Consider the following 25,911-nt stretch of genomic DNA (forward strand, 5'->3'; position numbering starts at 1 on the left):
ATAAAGGAATGCATTTGGGAAAATTTTTCCAGAAGGCTTTTCAAAGTTTTTTGCAGACTTGAAATTAATTCCAAAGCTCTCCTTTTTTTCCATTATTTTTATTTTACCTGAGAATTCAAAAACTAATAGCATAGTTTTGACATACTTGGGCTTTGTAAGCATGATATTAAGAGAAGGATAAAATGTACTGAAAATTGTCACTTTGTGAATGTGAATTAACATAGGGATGCTGTTTGTATATACATATATAGATATACACATAAATCTAACTTATATTTACATATGTATGTATGAAGTTTGAAACTTTCTAAGAGATGTTTGTTTTCCTTTTTGCAGGACAAGGCGCCTTTACTTCCACTCAAGGTATTTACATTTTACTTATTCTTGCCAAGTTAATATATTTAACATTGATAGAATTTTCTATTATTTTCTTGGGAAATCGTTTTGTAAGGACAACTTTATAATCATGAATAGTCCTTGACATTCTCTTGTTCTTAACATTCCTGCTTGTAAGATATAAACTTTGATAACTACCTGAACATATTTTTATTTGTAGATGTATTATTGTGTATAAATTATAACTTTTCTTACACCTGACAGTAAATCACATAGCAGGTTTCCGATCTCTTTTTAAATTTTACCACTATAAATAAATCAATTCATTTTAGTTAGATTGCAAAACTTCATAGTTAAGGAACTATATGAGAAATTAGAATTCTAAACGTAACTTTATATATCTATATAAATTCCTGCAAGAGAAAAGTTTTGACAATATTGAGATATTTTGTAATAATCGTTTCTAAATTCGATTGTACAACTGAATTGTCTTAACAAGTGTCCTAATCCTGAGACACATTTAAGCAATGAAGATGCTGACAATAAATTCATATATATGAAGTGTCAAAGAAGAAAGAAAAATTAGATCTGGTTAAAAATAAATGACACCACTTAAATGATATTGTTATTGAAAATATATTATTGATGTCCTGATTAATCATATGGTTGACATTATGCATTAAGAAGATAAGTAAAGCCCTTAAGATAACCCTGATTTAACAATTATAATGCACAGTTCTAATGAGGCACATTCAAAATATTCTGAGAAGTGGATTATTAAAGAGACTCTACCATGGCAGAGAGGTTTTATAAATATGTTAAAGTCACTGATGCATAGCAGATTGTGATTGGTTTATGCCACCTAAAGACATGCAACTCAGCATCTCCACCTTTTACAGAAGAGTACATTCATCTCAACCACAGAAAGAGGTTACTTTTGCAGAAGGGGAATGGGAGGGAGTAGAAAGGGGACTGAAGGTTTAAAACAGTAAGTGACCCTCACCTTATTGAGAGTGTCCTGATCTCTGCCCAGACTCGATCACAACAAGCCCCCAAATGGTGAAACCAGGTAAGGTAAAATAGTGGCCCTCAATGCAAATCAGAACGTTCTCCCCCAAATACTGCCTAGGAGAATGTGATCAGTGGAAACCAGTATCTCTCCAAAGTGGGAGCACAGGGGCAATGTGGAATTGGCAACTGAAGCGTGCTTTCTCATCCTAAATTCAGTTCTTATTTATGAAGTGAGGGAATGTGCATGGAGCTTTAGAATGTCTGCAAGGATGTTAAGGCTTCTAGGTGGAGGGTGGTTCTCTAAACACCCTTTCTTCATACACCATGAATTGAATTTGCTCTTGACTAGAAGTAATCCTTAGGAATGCTACTCTTCAAAACAGTAAAGCACTGTTATATGAGATATTTGCAGTGATTTTCCCTCTTTGGAATTCAAATCTAGCAAAGGCATGGAGGGGGTGATAAAGTTGCAACAGTTTCCTCAAGGCAAATGGGATCATTGGAACTTTGCTGACACTAAAATTAGTTTAACCTGAAAACAATAAACGAATAATTGGTCGTCTATAATGTTGAATGTGAGTGAATGTTATTGGACAGAATTTTAAGCTCCTCCCACCCTTCCATCTTCTCTCTCTCTCCATCCCTGTCTCCCCAGTCTCTCCCCCACCAACCCACCTCCCCTCCTTTTATTCAGTATATACTATAACGATGAGAGAACACTAAAGTTAGATTTAGGATTTGACACTGAAGACAGGAAGGCACCATTTGCTTGTTACTTAGTTGAACATGTTGACATGTAATTATGGGTAAAAGTTTGTTAATAAAAACATTTATTTGTGAGTTATTAGGCTATGAAATTTTAGGGATTGGAATTTTTCTTTGGAAAAGAACACATATAACAGCTGTCCTATCTCTTTGGATTTCTGTAATCGCAGAATAGTTCTGTGATCTTTCGTGTACACTGACGTCGAGGCAATTCCATGCAGCTCAGATGGGTTTTACGGGTACTTAGTAAAAATGGATTTCACATCACCTTCAACATTAATGAACAAAGCTGGGACTTCCTTGTGTCGTTTCTGTTTCCATTTCTTAATTCTCTACTCAGTGATCTTCCATTTCCATTCTTAGTTCTGCCCTTCTTAGCACTTCTGCTCCTTTTCTGATTCACCCCCCATTCTCTCCCTTTTCCCATATTTATGCTATTCTCGCTTGTCCAATCTTATTGAACTGAGTTAATTAAAATGCTTGTGTGATATAACTCAATTTTTTATTAATTAGATATTGCAAAACAAAATTTGCTATTCATAGAAGTAAACACATGTTAAACAGAAAATTCAGAAAAAAATGCACCTCTATAATCCTAATATTCAGAGAGCACAACATGTTTCTTTTTTTAAACTGGTGTACTTCCGCATTCTTCGAGGTAAAGAAATCCACTTTCTGAATAAGAGAGCACACAAATGTAAAGGCCTTTAGTACACGGTGCTCATTTGCTCTGCAGGCAGGTTTTTGCATTTGTGTGCTCATCTCAGCTGTGCACAGACCTACTTCACCATGCCCTTTCTACAGTTTTCTTTTCTCTTGCCACAGTTTTCTTTTTCCTGAAGTGAACTGAAACTGGGGAAAAAGTTATATCAGTATCTCAAATTGTGTTTCTTTGGTTATCATGAAAAAAACATTTTTGTAGACTTGGGTCATCTGTATACTTGTTTGTGAATTTTGTTTTCCAGTCTTTTGCTTGGTCTTTGCTTTGTTTGAATTTGATTGATTAAGGAAAAAAAACAGTGTGTGCGTCTAGAACTCTCGTCTTTCATTTTCTTCTCCTGGAATGCCTAGCCCTCCTAATAATCCCCTTCCAACTTTATCTTTCTTTATTCTTTTCTTCGGTGATCAGTCTTCCACAATTTCTTTTAATCCTTTTTACGCCTGGTGTTTCATCCTTCTGAACCCAATTGCTTTGGACAGTTGAGAATCCACCAGTGAAGTGAGAAGAGTGCAGGGAATAGCTGCTTTCACCTCATTTCCCCATTTTCACCTTTAGCCCCTGTTCTGCAGCTTGCTTTCTAAGTCTATATATTCCATCTGTCCCTCTGGATGCATCTATATTTGTACGTATGCATGTGCATACATGTGTACGCATTGTCAAATATACACACAACCCATATACACACACACACCGTAACTCATATCTGTATGGTGTGTGTGTGTATATACACACGTATAGGTAGGTATATTTATGTACGTGCGGTAATGGGCTGGGGCTTAGCCGGCTCAGATGATATGATTCAGGGTGTGACTCACATGTTTATTTTCTCCCCCCTCCATCTCCCATGAATGTGACAGGAATGAACACAACAGAAGAGCCCTCTACTCTGCCTGCAGGTGATCCCTTACCTGCTCACACCACTGCATTCTCACTCGCAAGCATCTCTGAACGAGGAAATGACTCCTCAGAGACCACGCCTCCTCCTAGCCCAGAAAGTACCACCACGGAAACATCCCTGAACTCTTGGGATAATGATAGTTCTCTTGCTGTGACAGGTTGGCAGCGATCTTAACTGAGACGGGATTAGGGAAAAACTTGTCTCTCTTTGTTTTTACTTTTTAAATTTTAAAGTTATCAGAACAGTTTAAATTATGTTCAGTTTCTACGTGTGAGATTTTACTAAAGTGTGTAAAACGTAGAACATCTAGGTGTTCATGAAATATTGGCCGGCGTAAGTAATGAAGCCTGTTGTTAGGGAGACGGGGAGGGAGGGAAGTCCCCCTAAGTAAAATCAGGGTGTGTCGACAGGGGACAGAGGCGGTTCTCGGTGTCCTCTGATCCCCACGTGCTGCATCATTTTCCTGGTTCCTGCTCACCTAAGTTTTCTGTAGCTCCAGGGAAGTCAGAATGTCCTCTTTCAGGTCTTTGTTGGTCTCACACTCCCCGGCTCTTACCCCAAAGTAGAAATTTTCTTGGTTCAATCCCAGATCCTCAATAGCAGAAAATGATTGGAGACAGACAATTTATTATTTTTTTTAAAAAACACACTGAGGATTAATAATTCAGCTTTGCTATTTGGATTTCTTCCAGTGATATTTGCACTGTTTTTTTTTTAAAAAAAGTATTTAATTAGGGTTGTGAATCCCAATGGTAGAATTTAAGATGATGTGGTCCTGTACGTAGCAAAATATCAGAGTGACATGGGAGGTATTTCTGCTGGGGAAAACCTCTGATGCTCCTAGAATCCAGGGACACCATTGATCCACTCATTCTCTGTTTAATGTTAGGTCCACAAGTGTATCTGGTACATAAAACTGACCATCCTGAGATTGGTTCCTGCCTTTTCCTAAATAATATGCTGTGTGCCACTTTCTGAGGCAAACTGGTTAATAGACATGTTCTAAAAAGACTAAGATATTTGTTCAATAAGGTCATCAATCTTAGCTTGAAACGCAAGCACGGGTAACACCATCACATTCCTGGGTGATGGGTGCACGCAGTGTTTTGAGTACCATCCGGATGAAGTTTATTGGCTGTGGTAAGTGGTTGAATAAATGTTCAGTGCCTTTTATATCAATTACAGTAATGTATATTTAATCTTTATCCCATTTTCCCTCCTACCATAGGGCAGCGGAGGTGGCTGGGACCTATCTAAACATTGCAAGTGTTGGAATTCCTTTTAACAAAAGGAATGTGAGGATGAGGGAACTGATGGCTACGTAGAACTTTTCATGCTAAACTTTTTTATTGACTGAATAACATCACACAGAGTTTTCTATTTCAAAGCTTCCACATTTCACCTCACATGCACAAATACACACATACAACGTTCCTACCTTTTTATTTCCCCAGTTTTTTTCCCCGAAAACGTTAAAGCCAGAGATTTACATATGAAGCAAAGTGCGAGAAAAAAAGGTTTAAAATGAAATAGATTGGACATATGGATGAATTATTTAAAAATACTAACTCGCTCTGGCTCAGTAATACTCGTGATAAAATTAGCTTGGAAAATTTCTTATGCTTTCAAACAATACAGCACATTTTTTTTTCTGGAAAATAATCTTGGTGATATTTCAATTCTCTACTGGGCTAAAACCTATAGGTGTTATTTACTTTATGTTTATGATTGATTTGTACTGTGGAATGGAATGTAATCAAATTTTTCTTGCTTACTAATATATGAAAGGGAAAACTATGCCTCAATCCATTTTTGTAACAGTATAATATACACCATTTCAAAAATTAAAAAATTATTACAATAAACATTCACATACATAACACTAAATTTAATTTTGTAATATTATCTCTATAAAATTAATGTATGCATGTTGCAAAACAGCATTATAGAAGCATTACACACACACACACACACACACACACACACACACACACAATGAAAATACACTCTCCCCAAACACTGTTCCTTAAAAAGTTGTCTATCTTCCAGACTCTCAGCATATAATTCTGTGAGTGTGTGTTTCCTCGTATCACTTCTGATACTAGCTATTATCAATCTTTTAAAACTCTGTCAGTATGATAAACATTTTTCATTTTGATTTATGCTTTGATTTACATTAAACATTTTTTCATAATAATGAGCATCCTTGCATATACTATTTGGCCATTGTCTCTCACATCTCTCGCACATTTTTCTGGTCTTTTCCTCGTGTAAGAGATTCTTGTATATTGGGGGATTCTTTGCTTATTCTGCCTACAAAGAAATGTCCTCACTTTCAGTTGTGGAGTTGATGGAGAATTCCAAAAGCTCATAGTGACCCGAAAGTCACAACAGCCACCTGGAAACATGAGCCATCTATGGCTGCATCAACCCAGACAGGCTCCGAGATGTGTAAACGAGCACACGGGTGCTTCTGGCAGGTGAACTTAAAGACGAGCAGACTTGCACTTGAACAGACTGGGCCATTTCACAGTTTGGTAAACTATAATAACAGTTTGCTCCTTATAACTTCCTGGTATTTAAAATTTTCGCCTGCCATGGGGAGATATTGATATAATGATCTCGCTTTCCTACCTTAGAGGTTAACCAGCCCAGACGCCTCACCTGCCGTCTCCCGCAGACCCGCGGGTGCCTCTCTGCACTCACCCCAGCTCTAGGCAGGAATGTCAAGTTCAGTTTGCGGCTCCTTCAGACTTGTGCAAATACAAAGAGCACATGAACACCGTCTAAGTACGGAGTGAGGGACTCTAACCACTGTTCCACGTGTAGCATTTGCTGGTGGATGGATTTGGAATTTCAAACTTTCATAGTCACCCCTATTCCAAGAGGGCACCTAACAAAGGTCCTTGTATTAGTGATGAATTGATAAAGAATGAGAATTATGAGAATACAGGAAAGACCTGTTCAGGGGGTTAGTCAGGGCTTTATATGTTTGTTTATATTTTAGGCAAGTATAATTCTGCAGTGAAAACTTCTTGCTAGTAATAAAGAATATATGCACAGATTCTTTCCTTAAAGACCTCCTACCTAAACAAAACAGTGAAGAGTAGATGGTGTACATTATCAACAAAGGGCACTGAGAAGTTATAACCACAAATACATCGGTTTTAAAAGAATGAAAAAAACATGGATGCTCATATTTTCCATTCAAACATCAAGATTCTTTCAGTTCAGCATCTCTATTTATAAAAACTGCAAAATATCCTCTCCCTGGTCTTTCCAAAACTGGTGTCTAATCAGTTCACGGTGCCCCTTTTTACCCTAAAAAAGCATGTTTCTCAGGTTGCAAATGCACACAGCCACATGTATACACTTAGTGACCTGAGTGCCTGAAAATTAAAGATATGAATGGGGAGCCTGGCAGTGAAGTGGCCTTGCTTTAAGTATGGCTCCAACGAGGAAGCCAAGTGTATCAGATAGAATAATTATTATTTTGAAGTATTAAAACTGCTCCTTCAGTATAAAAATCATGACAGGCAATCCAGGAAGCTTAAACAGCTGGGGAAAGAGCTGCCCTCGTCTCCCTGCCCCATTTCACTCACTCTGGCTGCCATGGGAACAGCAGTAAAAAGATCTGGAGATTTTAGCAAATCCACGGAAGTTGTGGATGGGAAGGATCTGGGAAAAAGCTAAGGAGGGTTGACATGGGAGGCTGGTCGTCACACAGTTTAGTCTGCTTTACTCCATCAAGGACTTCTTCCTCTCCCAGTGGCTAATTCCACTAATTAAACATCTATTAGGATTAATTAACCTCATTCAAATTGTAATTGCCATTCCTAAGCCATCGCTGAGATTACTAAACCAGGGAACGTAGTTTTCCTATGAAGAGGGAAGGTCAGGGATGTGCAGAGGGTGAGGGTGGGAGACCTCAGCCTGGCATGAGGACCAGGGACCTTGGGGAGGGGCAGAGAGAATGAACTAGTGAAGCGAGAAGTAGAAAAAAATGTGGAGGAAGGCTAAAGCCAAGCCTAGCTGATTTCAAAGTTTGCAGAGGGCCAGTTGTTGCCTACCATTTTTTTTTTTAAAGGATTAAAAAAATGCATCTTCTCCTCTTCTCCTGGTTCTGTGGGAGGATCCCGACCTGAAGAACTGATGTTTAAGCTATTCGTCCTGTTCCGTGGTTTAGCTAAATTGGGGGTTCAGTGGTATTTGAAGACTGAGCTGAGAACCCAAACTGAAAATTTAGCAGATGCATGTTCGGTCCTAGTGGCATGGATGTGTGTGACTGGAGGGTGCCTGAGGGCTCGCGTCAGAGCCATCCGGGGGATGCGCATGCGTGTGTCACTCGGCTGAAACACTGAGCATCTGACTGCAGATGCAGGACGAACCTCATACCATTGAACCGGTGACCCCCGGGATCGTGACAGTGAAATAACCACACAAAGCTCAACTAGGAGCTAGCCCTATTTCTTTTGTTTCTGCCAGGACCACTAGCATAGTGCTAGGCGTCTAGTTGGCACCCAGTGAATACACGTTGCTCCCTTGTGCTGTGATTCTGGGTGTGGTGTCTGCGCGTGGGAGGAAAGATATGACATGGGGTGGGTGCTTTGAACCTTGACAATGAAAAGTCCTAACCAAATACAGTGTGGGCTTTTATCGGCGACAACCCTTGATTCTATACCCACTAGCTCATCTGTAATTGGAAACAAAGGGGATGCTGTCAATATAATGGGAAGTTCCTGGGCTCTAAACCAGTTTGCTTTTTCCTGGCAAGGGGAGCCTCCATAGTGAAGGTAGTATGTTGACCTTCAGCTGGAAGGAAAACAATCCCCCAGTTCAGCAACTGCACAGGCGGGATCCCCTTCAGCTTTATTTTCAGAAAATCGGAAGGAAGCACCTGCACCCAGGGATCCCTCCCCAGAGAGGTGCACCTCGCCCACGGCGCTTGGCAGGGGTGGGCGGCAGTTCCTCTTGTGGTAACCTCACCGCAGCAGCCTTTTGCCCTCAGAGCTCACGTCCATCTCTGTGGTCCCTGCGCCAGCCAGCGGCACCCACTCTGTGCATTTTCAGTATTGCCTAAGGCAGCCCCCCGCCAGGAGGCTTGGCCTCCCTGGGCAGTCCAGGCTTTCTCCCGAGGTCCCAGATACTTTTAAAATGTGTGCTGTGGTGCCAAAGCTGCATAGGTTCTGAGGTGTCTGCCCTTAAACTCATCTCTCCCATAAGCCGTGTTATTTTTCATCCCATTTTGTAGATGCGTAGGTTGTGAGGTAGCAGGAGTGCTTGAATGTTTACTGCCCGGCCTTAGCTTCTAAAGTGATTTTTTTTTTAATTTATTTTTGGCTACCTTGGGTCATCGTTGCTGAGCGCGGGCTTTCTCTAGCTGCCAGCGAACGGGGGGCTACACTTCGTTGCGGTGCATTGGCTTCTCATTGCAGTGGCTTCTCCTGTTGCGGAGCTCAGGCTCTAGGTGCGTGGGCTTCAGTAGTTGTGGCACGTGGGCTCAGTAGTTGTGGCACATGGGCTCAGTTGTTGTGGCATGTGGCCTCAGTAGTTGTGGCTCGCGGGCTCTAGAGCACAGGCTCAGTAGTTGTGGAGCATGGGCTCAGTAGTTGTGGTGCATGGGCTTCAGTAGTTGTGGCATGTGGGCTCAGTAGTTGTAGCTCGTGGGCTCTAGAGTGCAGGCTCAGTAGTTGTGGTGCATGGGCTTCATTGCTCCGTGGCATGTGGGATCTTCCTGGACCAGGGTTCAAACCCGTGCCCCCTGCCTTGGCAGGCAGGTTCTTAACCCCTGCACCACTAGGAAAGCCCTGGCCTTAGCCTCTATTAATAAACATGCCTCTGTGGGCTGTGTGGCCCCTGCCCTTGTGGGGCAGGAAGGCTGATGGTCTTTGTGATTACAGGGGCTCCAGGAGAGAGGACTGCACCGAGCACCTTGCCTGCAGACACATCTTTCTCACCAGTAACCACTCTCAGCCCTGCACACAGCAGTCCCGCTGCCTCACCTCCACACATCTCCAACTCGACCACCCAAGACAATGCCTCAGGTTTGACCGTGATGCTCTAGGTGTTTTAGGTTCTGGATGATGAAATGGAAACGTGAAAACTGTCATGCGCCTCTTTTATTTCACACCAAATATGACTGTGGGTTTGCTGTTTTACAAATTTTCATACAGTGATACTAAATTATTAAAAAAAAAAAAAAAAAAAAAACCTTACCAGTAAGCTTTCTATGGGCATATTTTATTTTATTATTTATATTATAAAAGTTCATGGTGAAGAAGAAAGATAACAAACTTCAATGTCCTATAGCCCTGAGATCAAATACAGCCTCTTCAACTTTCTAGTTGACTTTAGGACAAGTTACTTAGACTTTCTGTGTGTCAATTTTTTCTTTCTGTAAAAATGGGTATAATACTCATTTCATAGGATTGATAGGAAGACAGAATACGTAAAAAGTCTGGTATGAACTGAATAGTACAAAAGGATAACGGGTATCCTTGTTAGTAATTAACATAAAGATAGCCGTAACAGGATGAGAGGTAGTTTGAGGGAGACTGCACATGTCAGAATTATACTAAGGAATGAATAGTTTCTTCTCAACGTATACAATGTCTAGTTCCAATTGTTTGCACTCTTAGTCATCTTAAAGGGCCACGTGTAGACAAATCTTTGACTCACTTTCTTATTTTAAAAACAAGCAAGTGTCAATTCAAACGAGGAGGAAGCCTCTAGCAAAGATTCAGTTAAGAAATCATCTTTGCTAAAGAGTTTTCCCCTCGACCCTCAATATGACAAACTCATTAACCGTGACCCTCTGTTCATTTCCTTGCAGATGTGTTCAATGCGTCCACTACACCATCCTCTCCGACCCCTGCAAAAGACATTATCTCTACAACTGATCTCACAACAACAGGTGACAACCTGACCCCCAGTCATGCAGTCTCACCACCACCATGTGCTTTGGACATGCTCATTGAAGGATCTTCCGTTGACTCCACCCTGGGTTCTTTCTTTGAGAAGTTCAATTGAGTGTTCTAATCCTGAGGGCTGTGGAAGGGCAGTTAGTCCAAAACACAGATCAGCTTCCATAGTGCAACAGCCGATGAGATCAGGGCCAGTGTTACTCTGATAACCTCTTACATCATGGTCATAGCATCCCCCAAAAGTTGTGTACTCTATGAAAACTCGTAGAAATTACCAGCTATACTAGGACTTCTAAGAGTGAGTTTCAGTGTTGGTATGAAGAAGAACAATTCTCTCAGTGGAGCTCTCTGTTCCAAGAGGTCAGTGGCAGAGGAGTGAGCGCAGAGCCCCAGACACACACGTGGGATGTGGAGATGGAAGTGGGGGGCTCCATGCAGGGAACGAACGTCCAGGAGGTGGTAGAGTCTGCAATGGGTCAGCCATTCAGAGCCCGCCAGGACGCTATTCTCCCTGCAAGTTCTCCATCTCAAAGACCAGATTAGCAGAGATCTATTAGCTTCCACAAACCCCATTTCCATCCAATTCTTCAGTTAAATACATATGCTCACACAAGATAGATCTCAGTTGGTGGACGGAACGATGTGTTACCCTGGATTTAGTATATGGGCAAAGAGCTTACAAAAGTTAAACCAGACAATGAAGCAGCCCTTGCCTATTTTCTGATTTTTTTTTAATAAACAAAGGAGTAAACTGAACTTTCTAGGGATTATAATTATATAAACCTATTTTGAGATTAATCAAGGGGAGGAAGACTTTTAAAATACTTCTGGCTGTGTAAATAGTCAACCACGTCACCATTACATAATCAGATGTGTGCCCAAAAGTCTTAATATTGTATTATCACAGTTGTGTTTATTGGGTGAATTTATGAAAACGTTTTATAGAACTAGCTTGTTGGTTTACAACCTTTGAAGTTTTGAGATCCAAACATGGGAACAGGCACTGCAAACTCTGCATTATCTGTTAAACCTAACTCGGTACAGTCTATAGTTTATGAAGACAAAACATTGTAAACCACCCTTCCTCAGAATGACTAGAGCAGAGATATTCTAAAATGCAATTTTAATAATTTGCATTTTCTTTTTTTTTCTATTACAGATCCTACTACTACACATAAGCCATCATGTGGTAAGTTTGTTTACCTAGAGGCAACATATATCACTTTAATGATTTCCTTATTTATTACAAGCTTTCAAGACCCCCCAGCAGGCTAAACTCACTGGCTCTAACTTCTCACCAACGATTAGCTCCAACTATTAAGAGCCAGGGTCCTTCAGGGCAAGAAGCTTTGATGTCACATTCAGACCTAGTTTTGAGGATTAGGATTGATAATTACTAGCTAAACAACCTTGGTGGAGCCACTCAACTTCAGTTTGCGTATTTGTAAAGTGGGATGATAGCAAGGTTGTTTAGCGGTTGGGAGAGGATTCTGTGTAATGATAAATATGAAATGTGAATAATACCTTCAAGGCTCATCAAGAAGAAAAAGTCTCTCTGTCTCGCCAGGGTTAGGCTCAAAGCAGATGCTTGAGAACAGCTTGTATCCATCCTTTTCCCATTTTCTTCCTCTGTTCTCAGTGGAAGCAGAGTCCTTCGTGGCCAGGGCTCATCCCTCCACGTGTTTCTAAATCTCACCACTGGAGTCCCGACCTTCAGTGGCTCTCCGTATATTTAGTGCAGACATCAGCCTTTGTATGTTTGATTAATGAATATGATCTGGATGACCAGGCTCCTCTTGCACTGCTGCCTCCTTACACTTTTCACTTAAGTAACGTGGAAGTGCTCAGTTTCTTAAAACATGCTTCTTCCTGCCCCTGTGTTCACCCCTGTTCTTCTTCCCCTACACTTGGAATGCATCCTCATCTACCACCTCCCTCCCCCATCAATTTTTCTATGTCCTGCTCATATTTTAAATGCAAACTGACTCACCTCTCTGGAGGGCCCCTCCTGGTCCTGCAACCTGAACAGACTTCTCTGCCTCTTTACCCCTGTATTATTTTGTGCATCATCTTATTTTGGTGTTTTCTGTAGTTCATGCCTGTGCCTGTCTGCACGTTAGATTCTATAATTCCAAAAGCGGATCATTTGTATTCCTAGTGCTTGGGACAGTGTCTTAAGCAAAATAAAGGCTTCATAATTTTTTTGTACTAAAAATGAGTGAATAAGTGAATGTGTGTTGAAAAGATATTTTTGCGAGTCAATGGAGTCTGTTTAAATAAAGGGAAGAGTGTGAGATGACACTCAGAGAAAGTGCTATCAATAATTTTACACAAGTAGAGGAATAACGAGGCCTCTGCTCCCTAAGTAATTAATGTTCCCCGTATCGAGAGAAAGAGATAATCAAATACTACACTTTAGAAATCAAGGGAAATGATAGAGCAAGAAGAAGAAATTTGTCAGATGCGTTGTTCATTTCTGTGTAATTCAACCATTTTTGAGCCCTTTCTGATGACAGGTTTTACACAAGGATCTGGATTTATGGCAATGGTCAAAATTGATGGGATTTTTCTCTCATGGAATTTACAGTCCAGTTAGGAAGACAGACATTAATCCAATTATCATCCAAATACAAACTCACAAGCTGAGGTCTTTGATGGGACAGTGATGAAAAGGGAATCACGAAAGAATAACATGGAGGCACTGATCTGTACCTTCTCTTTTTTATGTTCCTGGGGTTATTTTGTTGGAGATTGGATATTTTTAAAAATATACATTAAGGAGTTTGTATTTAATAGAGGTTTATTCATTCTGAAAAATAAAAGATAAGCTTCACTATTTTATTTTCTTTCAGAAGACAGATATGCAGGTATCTCTGTGCACTACGTTTATAGCAAGGAAAATGAAACGTATAATGCAATACTTAGTGAAGTGAACAGTAGGTATGAAAAGCAGCTCCGTGGCCTACAGGAATGTGAAAAGAAGAATATCAATATAACACTTCCTTCATGTTACTCTCCATTTGAATATTTATTAGAGGTACCACCAGGTAAATATCAGTTGATTTCTGTTCGTGCATTTACAGCAACACTGCAGTTTTGTGAGTGACGTGACGTGTCCTACTGGTCACAGGAGTTAGTAGGCAGGGGAACAGGGCTGAGGGAAAGATGGCGGCAGGAGGCCAGTGTGTGGACTTCTGCTCTCCAGACCCAGTGAAAATGGTTACCTCAGAGAAGCCTTACCTGCCTCCTTACACCTCTTTTACAGAGTGCTTCATGTCGATTGGATCTAATTTATCACACTGAGTGGTTATTTACAAGCTTTCTTTTTTCTCCGCTACTGAATTCAAGTCATTATATGTGTGTGTGTGTGTGTGTGTGTGTGTGTGTGTGTGTGTGTGTGTGTGTGTATATATATAAATCCTTTTAAATACAAGTGTGTCTAGAATATCTTGGGGGAATAACACAAAGTCAAAGATTTGATGTCTGTGGAAAGAACAAAAGTACTTTCACCAAAAAAAAAAAAAAAAAAGGGGGGGAGCGTTAGAGTCATGTTAAGGCGATCAAGCTGGTTTTAGTACCTAAGCTACTGCTGGGAAAGAGGAGACTATGGTATCAAGCTGACTTCAGAGAAGCTACCTTCACAAAATGCATTTTCTAAAAGGGATTCAGGGACTATGTAAGTTTGTTGAATCTCTCACATCTTTTAATAATTCAAGATCATTGATTGACTTATTAACATTTAAATAGGATAAATATCTGATGTTTTTGAAAAATGCCTTTTAACTTATTCATTTTTCTCTAAATGTTACTGGAATAAATGATCAATTAAAAACAGAAAATGACAATTTAAAACAATACATTGCCCAGAGTGAAGCCCCCATGCTCTGTGTAATGATCATGCAATGAAAAAAATCAAAGAGTAAATGAAAAATTGAAGATACAAATAAGAAAACAAAATGGAGTGAGTCTTTTAAAATGTGCAAAAAATGCAATTTTATCTAGACGTTTCCTTGGGTTCCATTTTTTAAAGTAGCATAAATTCTAAGTGAAATGCTACCAATATGTGTGATGTTAAAAAAAGAATAAACTAAAGAATCAAGAAATTCAACATGTTGAGAGTTATTAGACTTTTTTCAAAAGTAATCTAAATTCTTGCCAGATTCTGTATCATGAATATAATTTCAATGGCTGTAATTGAGCATAAGGCACACATTATGAAATATTAATCATCTATTTTTGTATCTTTTTCTTAACAGATCATAAACATTTTCAGCTGAATGAGTGTGTAGAACCTGAAAAGGCAAATACTTCTCTTTGTTTATGTTGGGAAATCAGTAAAAATTTTACTTGTGATAAAAAGAAAATAACATATAAATTTGAATGTGGTAAGAATTTAACATTGATCAGAGCAGTTTTTTTCCTATAGTGGGAAGTTTTTCTAGATATTATCTAATCCTTCCTTCCTTTCTTCTTCCTTCCTTCCTTCTTACTTTCCTTCCTTCTTCCATTCTCTCTTTTTCACTCTCTCTCTTTCTCTCTCTCTTTCTCTCTCACACACACGCATAGTCCGTGATATGTTTGGAATCAAATCATTGTATTCTCTATACAACTCAAATTCACAAAATAGACAAACACTGAACCTGAAAAATAATTTTTGAAATAGCAATATCAGTTAATTCATAAGAATTTTCTTGGCAACTGCTATAGATGAGGTATTGTTGAAAATATTATCAGAGAAGAGAGTTATGAAAAATTATGGTACACATACTCTTAGAATGAAAGGGAAAGCAACCATAATTTCACGTGATTCCAAGAGTTTTCTTTGTCAGCCCTCCATCAACAACATTTATAAACAACTACAAGAAGACTTAGGTAAAATGAAAGTAGAGAAAGAATAGTAAGTGCTTCTAGGAATATGAATTTGAGTTCATGGAAGGGGGAATAATTGAGATAGCATTTCTTTTTAATGATTTAATAACTTTTAATTTATTTTCATTTGAATTTTTTGGGATGAAATCTCCCCCCCTTGGCATAAAGCTATCTGCTAGGCCATATTTGGCAAGACAGACAGACAGACAAAGACACACAGACTCTCACACGAAGGATGGAGTATGATACTGCTTATAATCATCATGTTACAGGGAAGATGCTCAGCTCGGACACAAGCAGGGTGAGGAAAGCAAGGACAAACATATGACAGACTGATGATTAAACAAGATATCTTCGAGGTAAAGGCGATGTCAAGTGCAATCTCAATTTCTGAACAGAGAACAATGAACTAAGGCCTCATTTCATCAGCTAAATTAGAGACACTCTCAAATTCAGTTCTACGTCTTAATGTTTTCTTTAAAATTGAGTGTAGCAAAATCATGCAGCATTATAGCTGATATCAGGTCCTTTTACTTATTGTTTTGACCATTTGCATAGGTTTTCATTCTAATAGATATTAATTATAGATATAAAACCAAAATGAAATTTAAGTGTGATATATTGTATTCATATACTCATATGCCATACTTATTTCTTTTAGATGGCTTATCTCCATATAATGAAAGTGGAAGATTTGAAAAGTTCAACCTTCAGCCCCAAAGTAATTATACTTGTAGTTCAGAAGTATCTTATAACAACAAGATTCTTACTAGCCGAAATACAACTATTAAAACAGATTTTAGAGGTGAGTATATCACTTACATTTATATGTTAAATTTCTTTCCTTTTTATATGCTTATGATTCGTTGAGAATCACAGAAAAAGATGTTATAGATTTAGAGAAAGGGTTTCAGAAAATGGCTTTGTGTCTGTTTTAAAGTAAGAATTTAGAAGTAAATGACAGCGAATCCAAACCTCCATCAAGTTTTTTGCAAACTGCAGGCTGTTGTGAGGTCGGGGTGGAAACAAAACTGTGAGGTAAGTGAAATGCTTGTTCACGTGTTTTCCATTTTATTTCCCCTTTCTTCCTGTAGCAGCATCCTCTTCTTGGTGTGTCCTGCATCTTTTGCCCCCTCTATCAAATCCTGCCGCTGATAGGAGTAAAATGAGCACAGAAGCTCACTTTAAGAAGCTAATAAAACGCAATGGTAAAGCTAAATGTTGATGGCAAAATAACAATTGTTATTACTAAAATGTCAGCAATATAAATAATAACCAGACTATCATAACTAATAACAACTGGAAAGTAAAATTCTGGAAAGTAATAGCATTTGGAAGATGGAGGGGAGAAGGAAGTGAAAAGTGCTAAAATTTCAGTTGTATTTAGTGGAACAGGGGTCCCCAACCCCCGGGTACTGGTCCTCAGCCTGTTAGGAACCAGGCTGCACAGCAGGAGGTGAGCATCCGGTGAGCAAGTGAAGCTGCATCTGCCTCTCCCCATCGCTCCCATCACCGCCTGAACCAATCCCCCAACCCCAGTCCGTGGAAAAATTGTCTCCCACGAAACTTGTCTCTGGTTTCAAAAGGCTGGGGACCGCTGTAGTAGAAGTAAAGACATTCCAGTTAAATTTAGAATCTGCTAGGAAACTATGTTAATTGTGCATAAGACAACTTCTGAGTAACCACTAAAAACGTGAAAGACAGATAAATAGATGGCATTGCCTATCAGCAGTAGAAGAAAGTTATGGAATAAAAAAAAAATTCTTCATGTCAAAGGAGGAAAAGGAGAAAGAAGGGAAAAGAAGGAGGAAGAAGAGGGAGAGAGATTGTGAGAGGGAGAGAGGGAGAGAGGGAGAAGGAGAAGAAGAAGAAAGAGGGGGAGGGGGAAGGGAAGGAAGAAGAAAAACGTGGCAGGAAGGGAGGGAGAGAGAGACTGCTAAGTAGGAAACAATAGGTAAAACAGCAGAAACATGTCAAAGTATCAAAAGTCACTGTAAATATAGATGGCTTAAATTTACCTTTTGGGACAAAGATATTCAGACTTGAGTAAAGTAAAGACATATTTGCGGGGAGGAATTTGTAGCCTTAAGTAAGATCAAGTGACATTTTATGGAAACTTTTTTTTTTTTTTTTTTTTTTTTTGTGGTACGCGGGCCTCTCACCGCTGTGGCCTCTCCCGTTGCGGAGCAACAGGCTCCGGATGCGCAGGCTCAGCGGCCATGGCTCACAGTCCCAGCCGCTCCGCGACATGTGATATCTTCCCAGACCGGGGCACGAACCCGTGTCGCCTGCATCGGCAGGCGGACTCTCAACCACTGCGCCACCAGGGAAGCCCTATGGAAACTTTTATCACTTTGCTCTCTATTGAATGAAAACCACTGGAGAGTGCTTGGAAAAGAACCAGAAAACAAAAGCAGAGAAAGCAGAAAATAACAAAGTTTAGAGTACAGATTATTGAAAGAAGGAACAAACAAAAATTGCAGGAATTTACTAACCAATTTAAAGGCTTGGTTTTGAAAAGAATAATAAAATAGCTAGACCTCTAGCAAAACAAACTTCCCCCATGCATTATAAAAAGGAAATTAAAAATACGGTAGAAATTTTACAGATTATAAAGAAACTTGCATCCAATATGAAAAGTTAGATAAAATGGATAATTTTCTAGAACATAGGAATTATGGACATTTGCCTAGGAAGAATTAGAAAATTGGAGTTGTATATAAAATAATAGTCTAATACCTCTCTAATCTCTTCACACTCGCTGTCTGCTTACCTCACCTGCCCTTTAAAAAAGAAAAACCAGAAAGGTAAGTTTACAGTTAGTTCCTATCCTATTCAAACTGTTCCACAGTATAGAAACCATGGGAATCTATCTACTAATTTTGATTATTGTTAGGGTGGGGGATAGACTAGGGTTACTGTTATGTGGATACCAAACTTGGGCAGAGCTGAGGCAACTATAGGCCAGTCTCTCCTATGAACATAGATAGTAAATAGTAAATGAACTGTTAGCAAAGTGGATCCTTTAGTACATTATAAAATATGTAATTACAGAAGAAGTTCTATGGATGGCAGATAAGCCTATGAGAAGATGCTCCACGTCACATGTAATTGGGGAAATTAAAATAACAATGAGATATCACTGCACACCTTTAGAATGGGCAGAATCTAGAACACTGACAATACCAAATGTCAGCAAGGATGGGGAGCAACAGGAATTCTCATTCATTGATGGTAGGAATGCAAAATGGTACAGTCACTTTGGAAGAGATTTTGAGGGTTTCTATAAAACTAAACACCATCTTACAATGCAATCCAGCCATCACACTCCTTGATATTTACTCAAAGGAGATGAAAACTCATGTCCACATAAAAACCTGCACATGGATGTTTATAGCAGCTTTATTCATCATTGCCAAAACTTGGAAGCAACCAAGATGTACTTCAGTAGGTGAATGGTAAATAAACTGTGGTCCATCCAGACAATGGAATATTATTTAGCACTAAAAAGAAATGAGCTATAAAGACATAGAGGAACCTTGAATGCACATCACTAAGTGAACAAAGCCAGTCTGAAAAGGCTACATACCATATGGTTTCACTATATGATATTCTGGAAAAGGCAAAACTGTGGAGACAATAACGAGATCAGTGGTTGCCAGGAGTTGTAAGGGAGGGAGGGAGGGATGAAATGGCAGAACACAGAGGATTTTAGGTCAGTGAAAGTACTCTGTATGATACCGTAATAATGGATACATGTCATGTAATATATTAGTCCAAATCCATTGAATGTACAACATCGAATGAACCCTAATGTAAACTATGGACTCAGGTGATAATGACATGTCAGTGTAGGCTCATAAATTGTAACATAAGTACCACTCAAGTGGAGGATGTTGGTAAGAGGGGATGCTGTGTATATCTCTGTGCCTTCTCCTCAATTTTGCTGTGAATTCAAAAATGCTGTAAAAAAGTAAGGTCTTAAAATCCCCACCATTATTGCGTTTGTTCCAGTAATGCAGGAATCCTGCAGCCTTTGAAAATAGCAATTTCACCATTTTACATGTGATTTTATTCAGGCAACAGGGGAAATTTTTCAAGACCGTTGCCAAAGAAGCCACATTCTTAAAAAAAACAAACCCACAAACTTTTGTTAGTTCACCTACTGTATGATTCACCCATGTAAAGTATAGAAGTCAGTGGTTTTTAATATATTTAGAGTTGTAAATCATCACCTGAATCAACTTTAAAACATTTTCTTCACACCAAAATAAAATAAAATAAAACCTACAAAAAAACAAGCAACAGCAAAAAGCTGGTATCTTTTAACAGTCACTCCCCATTTCCCTCCGGCTCCCATATCTAGGCAATTATCAATTTACTTTCTGCTTTGATGTATTTGCCTAATATGGACATGTCTTTTGTAAGTCTGGCTTCTTTCACCTGGTGTACTGTTTTCAGGGTGCATCCATGCTGTAATGTATCAATACTTCCTTTTTTTTTATTGTCTAATAATATTCCATTTTATGAATGTACCTTGTTTTGTTTGTCCCTTTATCAGTTGAGTGACATTGAAGCTGTTTCCACTTTTTGACTATTATGGATAATGCTGCTATGAACATTTGTGTACAAGTTTTGTGTAGATATATGTCTTCGTTTCTCTTGTGTTTATACCTAGGATTGGAATTTGGGGGTTATATGGCAACTTTATGTTTTGCATTTTGAAGAACTGGCAATCAGTTTTCCAAAGTAACTGCATCATTTTACATTCCCACCAACAACGTATGTGTTCTTATTTCTTCACATCTTCACCAACACTTATTGTCTTTTTTATTTTAGCCATTCCAGTGGGTGTGAAGTGGTATCTCTTTGTGATTTGAATTAATGACTAATGATCTTGAGCATAGCTTCAGCTGTTTATTTGCTATTTGTATATCTTTTATCACTATTTGCCCATTCTTAAAAGTTGGGTTATTTTTCACTGAGTTATAACAGTTCTTTATATATTCTAGACACAATTCAGATATATGACTTGCAAATATCTTCTCCAGTTCTCTGGGTTGTCATTTTAATTTGTTGATAGCTTTTGAAGCTTATAAGTTTTTAATTTTGATGAGGTCCAATTTATTAAATTTTACCTTTGTTACTCATGTTTTTGATGTCACAACTAAAATTTCATTGCCAAATCCAAGGTTATGCAGAGTTATCCCTATGTTTTCTTCTAAGAATTTTTTAGTTTTAAGTCTAAAAATTAGCTCTATTAATCCACTTGAGTTAATATTCATTTATGATTTGAGGTAAGGGTCCAATTTCATTATTTTGATGTCCTAGCACAATTTAGTGAAAAAACTATTCTTTTCCCATTGAATGTTCTTTTCATCCTTGTCAAAATTAATTAACAATAATGATGGGCTTATTTCTGGACTCTTCCATTCTATTAATCTATACATCTAATGCCAGTACCACACTGTTGGTTAGTGTTGCTTTGTGTAAGTTTTGAAATCAGAAAGTGTGAGTCCTTCGACTTTGTTCTTCTTCAAGATTGTTTGGGATATTTGAGGTCCCTTGAAATTCCATATGAATTTTGAGATCAACTTGTCAATTTCTACAAAGAAGCCAGCCAGGATTCTAACAGAGGTTGAGTTAAATCTGTAGATCTATTTGAAGTGTTGCCATCCTAACAATGTTAGTTTTCTGGTCCATGAGTGTGGGGTGTCTTTCCATTAATTTAGGTATTCTTTAATTTTCTTGGAGAATGTTTTGTAGTTCTCAGTGTGCAAGTCTTATAGTTCTTTTGTTAAATTCACTCTTAGGTTTAAATTTATTCCTGCTTATAATGGTGGTGTTTTCTTAATTCCATTTTCAGATTGTTCATTGCCAGTGTGTGGACATACAATGGGCTTTTCTGTATTGATCCTGAAATCTGTCTCATGGCTGAAGTTGTTTATTAATTATAATATTACAGGACTTTTGACAGAACGTACTAAAGTGATTCTGAATTTCATGTGGAAGGGATAGCTAGCTGAGAGTAAGGCAGCTTCCTAAATCCATGTCTCCAGTAGCCCCCCAAACAACTCAAAGCCATTAGAAAATAAATGAACCTACAGAAATACTATGTCTTCATGTAACTAGTAAAAATTTAATGCTTTTTGGATACAAATACTAAAATTAGTACAGTCTTTATAAATCACTGTGACAAAATAGAAATCCCAGGAAAAAAATATTTTATTGTTTATAAAAGTGCAAAGGCAATTCAGTGGAGGGAAGGATTTTTTTTTGGTTATTTATTTATTTGGATATTTATTTCATTATTAGATTTTTTTTAGTTATCTCTATAGAAAAAATAAATACATCAGCCTTTATCTCTCAACAAACACAAAGATTAACTCAAAATGGATTGCAAAGCTAAACACTAAATCTAAAACTATAAAATGTCTAGACAAAGACATTAGAAAAATCTTTGCTAGTTTAGCTTAAGCAATGGTTCCTTAGATGGACACAAAAAACAAGAATCATAAAAGAAAAACATTTAGAAATCAAACTTCATAAAAATTAAACATTCTTGCTCTTTGAATAGAGTCACTAAGGAAATAAAAATTTTTCACAATTCATACATTGTGAAAAAATATCCACAATTAATTTTTTCAACAGAGAGTTTTGGGAGAATATATAGAGAATTCTTCCAAATACAAAATAAGACATCAAGTAACTCAATTAAAAATGGACAAGAATTTTGATCATATGCTTCACAGGAAAAGATACACAAATGGTCAATAAGCACATAAAAAATTTCCCAATATCATTAGTCAACTGGGAAATGCAACTTAAGACAACACACAGATGCTGCTGCCATCACACACCAACTAAAATGACTAAAATGGAAAAGACTGACAATACTATTGGTGAGAAGGCAAAGTAATAACTCAGCACTTTCACTCCAGGTATTTACCAAAGAAGAAAGGACGTGTCCTTTCCACAGAAAGGCTTCTGCACAAATATCCATAGTAGATTCACTCATAGTAGCCAAAAGCCTGGAAAAAACACAGATGTCCATCAACAGTTGAATGAATAGGTGAAATGTGGTCTATCCTTAGAATGGAATACTACTCACAAATAAAAAGGACTAACTACTGACACATACAGTGTGAATGAATGAATATGAATGAATCTCCAGAACATTCTGTTAAGTGCAATATGCTGGATGTAAAAATGTACCCACCGTTTGATTTTATCTATATGAAATGAAAGAAAAGATTAATTTAATCTATAGTAATAGAAGGCAGTACAGAGGGTGTTTGGGGGTGGGCAAGGGAACTGGGTGGACTGGGAGGGGGCACAGAAGAACTTCCTTGGTTGGATAGAAATGTTTTATATCTGATTGCGATGGTGGTTATATCGATGCATATATTTGTCAAAACCCATCCAACTATACCCCAAACGGGCAGGTTTTCATATAAATTATACCTTGTAGTTTTGATTTAAGCATTTATTACATTCTTCACCTCAAGTTCTGATGACTAGTTACTGGAAGTGATGACAAGTGTTACTCCAGTACTGACTGTTAACTTTATCAGCCCTACCAGTGACAGATTTCCAGCATAGGGAAATCTAGACATCCCAAGATAGCTGGACAATAATATAAATGAGAGGAAGAGGGGTTTTCAGATCTCGTCAAGTCAGTGGAACATTTAGGCCCCACAATGTCACCCTGGAGTGACACTGTTACATGACCATATCAAATTTAACAAGACCAGATATCTTTCTTTTACTTTCATCATCAATTCATAATTAATCAAAATATGGCTATTAATAATGCATGCTAATAATATGAAGAACGTTTTCTCCATGTCTTGTTTCTTACATTTTATATTCTTATTCTTTCAACAGTTCCAGGAATCCCTCAGAATATGACGTGTTCTAACTTCAGTGCAGATAAAGGATGGGTTACCTGGGAACCACCGGAACATTTTTTTCATACGTTCACTCTTTGTTATCGGAATCTTTCAGGTAACTTTTATAGAATTTAATTCCATATCAGGAAAGATAAATCAAAAATTGGAAAGCGCACTCCACATATGGACGAAGCTAGTGAGCCACGGAGCTCTCTACACTACAACCGTGACGAGCATCCTGTACGCCTTGGTTTTAGAACTACCTCCACTCACTACAGGCTCCCTAGCCTCTGAAATGACTAAATCTCAGAGTATCCCCCAATACTCATTTCTCATTCTTGATCTTCTTAGTTCTAATTGTTACACTCCAAAGCTTAGAGAAAGAAAATCTCTGGAAGATAATACTCATATCTGTCTTCCAAAAACTCATCATTCTGGACTACAAACAACAACTTCCAAAACGTGCCCCAGCTGATATACACAAAAAATTGGGTGAACAAAAATGAACATATGCCCACTTAGCTACAGAGTTTGATGGCAGGTGGAATCTTGGAACATAAGTCTAGTTAGCATTAACTAACTCCTGCAGAACTTGTGCAGAAATAAAGACAGCCCAAAAAATGTGCTATGACTAGTTCAACCATTGGCCTAGTCCCTCCAAATGAGACACTATTTAAGAGACCAGACATCTCCTGGACGATGTCAAGTATCTAAAATACTTGTAGAAAACAGTGGGGACCGTGGACCACCTCAGAACAGATTCAGCACACGGAATAGCCCATTTGTCAATCCTTTACCTGTAGCTTAAAGTAGTATTGAGTTGGACATCTCACAGAATTCCATCTCTTTGTTTGGTGTGTAGGAACCAGACATAAATTTTCAAATTTTGAAAAGTAGAAAGCCACTTATCTCCAGTGTGTTATTTTACATTTTGATAGCATATTGTTTTTGCTTGTTGTTTGAATCTTAATAATCAAACTACTACAGCAAAGTTTAATACACATGTAGTTTTCAAATTAGCATAAGAGGACTCAAATTCTATGGAGAAGAAATACAGGCAATGTATTTGAGGTTATGGTAATTCGAAAAGTTATGTCTATGAGAAAGGAAAAATGGAACTTACAGGAAGATGAAAAAATGGAAACTACAGGAAGACAATCTGTAATCTGACATATTACAGGAGTACAGTCTGCCTCACTGGACACCTCTCCTACAAACTTTCTTTGCTTGGTTTCTGTGTGAGCACATTGTTTTGTTTTCTCTTCTCTTTTCTGAAATTTCTTCTCACTATCTCTTTCTGTATTCCTTACTTTCTATATTCTCTCTCTACTATGGAGTATTTTGTATGCCAGAATATATGGTGGAAATTTATGGAGCAATATTTATTGCTTCTTTGTATTCTATACTATTTAAAAAACCTGTATTTGAATAATTAGGCTTAGAAGGATGTAATGTGTTAGTTACTGCCGTCAGATGAGTTTTTGTTTGATTTTTGCAATGAGTACAGCTCCTTCTTATTCAGTGCTACCCAAATTTATGACTCTCCAAATATAACACTTGAACAGAATGGGTGGGGAAGGAAGGGGCAGGTAGGCAACATCTGGCTCTGTGTGTCCTCTCCAAAAGTTGGTTGGTAACTAACTGAACTCAGTCTCCACTGTGGCTCATGCACTAACTCTGCTCAAAGGGCCCTTTGGAAACAGCTCATCCCCAGTCCTCTGTCTCTCGTTGCTATCATACTCCACTGCTGGGAAGAGGACCGTGCTCTGTCTTGTCTTCTGGTTCATCAGGAGCACAGGACATGAGATCCTCTTCTGTATTATCTAAGTCAAAGAGAGATGATTGGAGTATAGCATTGTTAGAACAATTCTTTTAACTACTCTCATTATTTCAAATAAAACCACTATTAAAAATCCATGGGGGCTTCCCTGGTGGCGCAGTGGTTGAGAGTCCGCCTGCCGATGCAGGGGACACGGGTTCGTGCCCGGTTCCGGGAAGATCCCACGTGCCGCGGAGCAGCTGGGCCCATGAGCCATGGCTGCTGGGCCTGCGCGTCCAGAGCCTGTGCTCCGCAGCAGGAGAGGCCACAGCAGTGAAAGGCCCGCATACCCCAAAAAAAAAAAAAAAAAAAAAAAAAAATCCATGGGAAGAAAGTCAGTGAACTCCTATGGCAATTTATATTACTTTTAATTAGGTATTAAATTCCTTTTGTTATTCCCTCATTTAATCATTGCAGCGACTCTGAAAGCTGTAGACTAAAAGAGGTAGAAAAATGTAACTGACATTTATTTAGTTTTATCTGCTTGTGGGGTGTTTTTATAGCTTTTTAAGATTTTATTAAACGTTTCAACAATGACTCTGAGAGGAGAGATACATGGATATGTTCAGAGTTCATACGATTCCCTGAGGATCACAGAACTTAAAATCAATGCTCAAATTCAACAGCTTGGACTGTGCTTTTTCGCTACTGTAAGTTCATGTTTGAGCATGAGACAC

General features: G+C 38.4%; 1 protein-coding gene across 6 annotated transcripts in view; it reads left to right on the plus strand.

Annotated features, from left to right (window-relative positions):
- Positions 1–25,911, plus strand: part of PTPRC (protein tyrosine phosphatase receptor type C) — a 122,856-nt gene that overhangs the window by 54,321 nt on the left and 42,624 nt on the right. For 2 of the 6 annotated variants that reach the window (XM_032631185.1, XM_032631195.1), the window contains exons 3-11: positions 337–363; positions 3,691–3,888; positions 9,632–9,775; positions 10,564–10,644; positions 11,814–11,843; positions 13,507–13,701; positions 14,911–15,039; positions 16,185–16,328; positions 23,411–23,530. In XM_032631185.1, the coding sequence (XP_032487076.1) occupies positions 337–363; positions 3,691–3,888; positions 9,632–9,775; positions 10,564–10,644; positions 11,814–11,843; positions 13,507–13,701; positions 14,911–15,039; positions 16,185–16,328; positions 23,411–23,530 (1,068 nt within the window). The remainder of the gene's footprint in view (positions 1–336; positions 364–3,690; positions 3,889–9,631; positions 9,776–10,563; positions 10,645–11,813; positions 11,844–13,506; positions 13,702–14,910; positions 15,040–16,184; positions 16,329–23,410; positions 23,531–25,911) is intronic. The other 4 variants (XM_032631203.1, XM_032631211.1, XM_032631225.1 and 1 more) reach the window with 4 other exon arrangements.

This window comes from Phocoena sinus, chromosome 1 (genome assembly GCF_008692025.1).
Source record: "Phocoena sinus isolate mPhoSin1 chromosome 1, mPhoSin1.pri, whole genome shotgun sequence".
Classification (NCBI taxonomy): Eukaryota; Metazoa; Chordata; class Mammalia; order Artiodactyla; family Phocoenidae; genus Phocoena; species Phocoena sinus.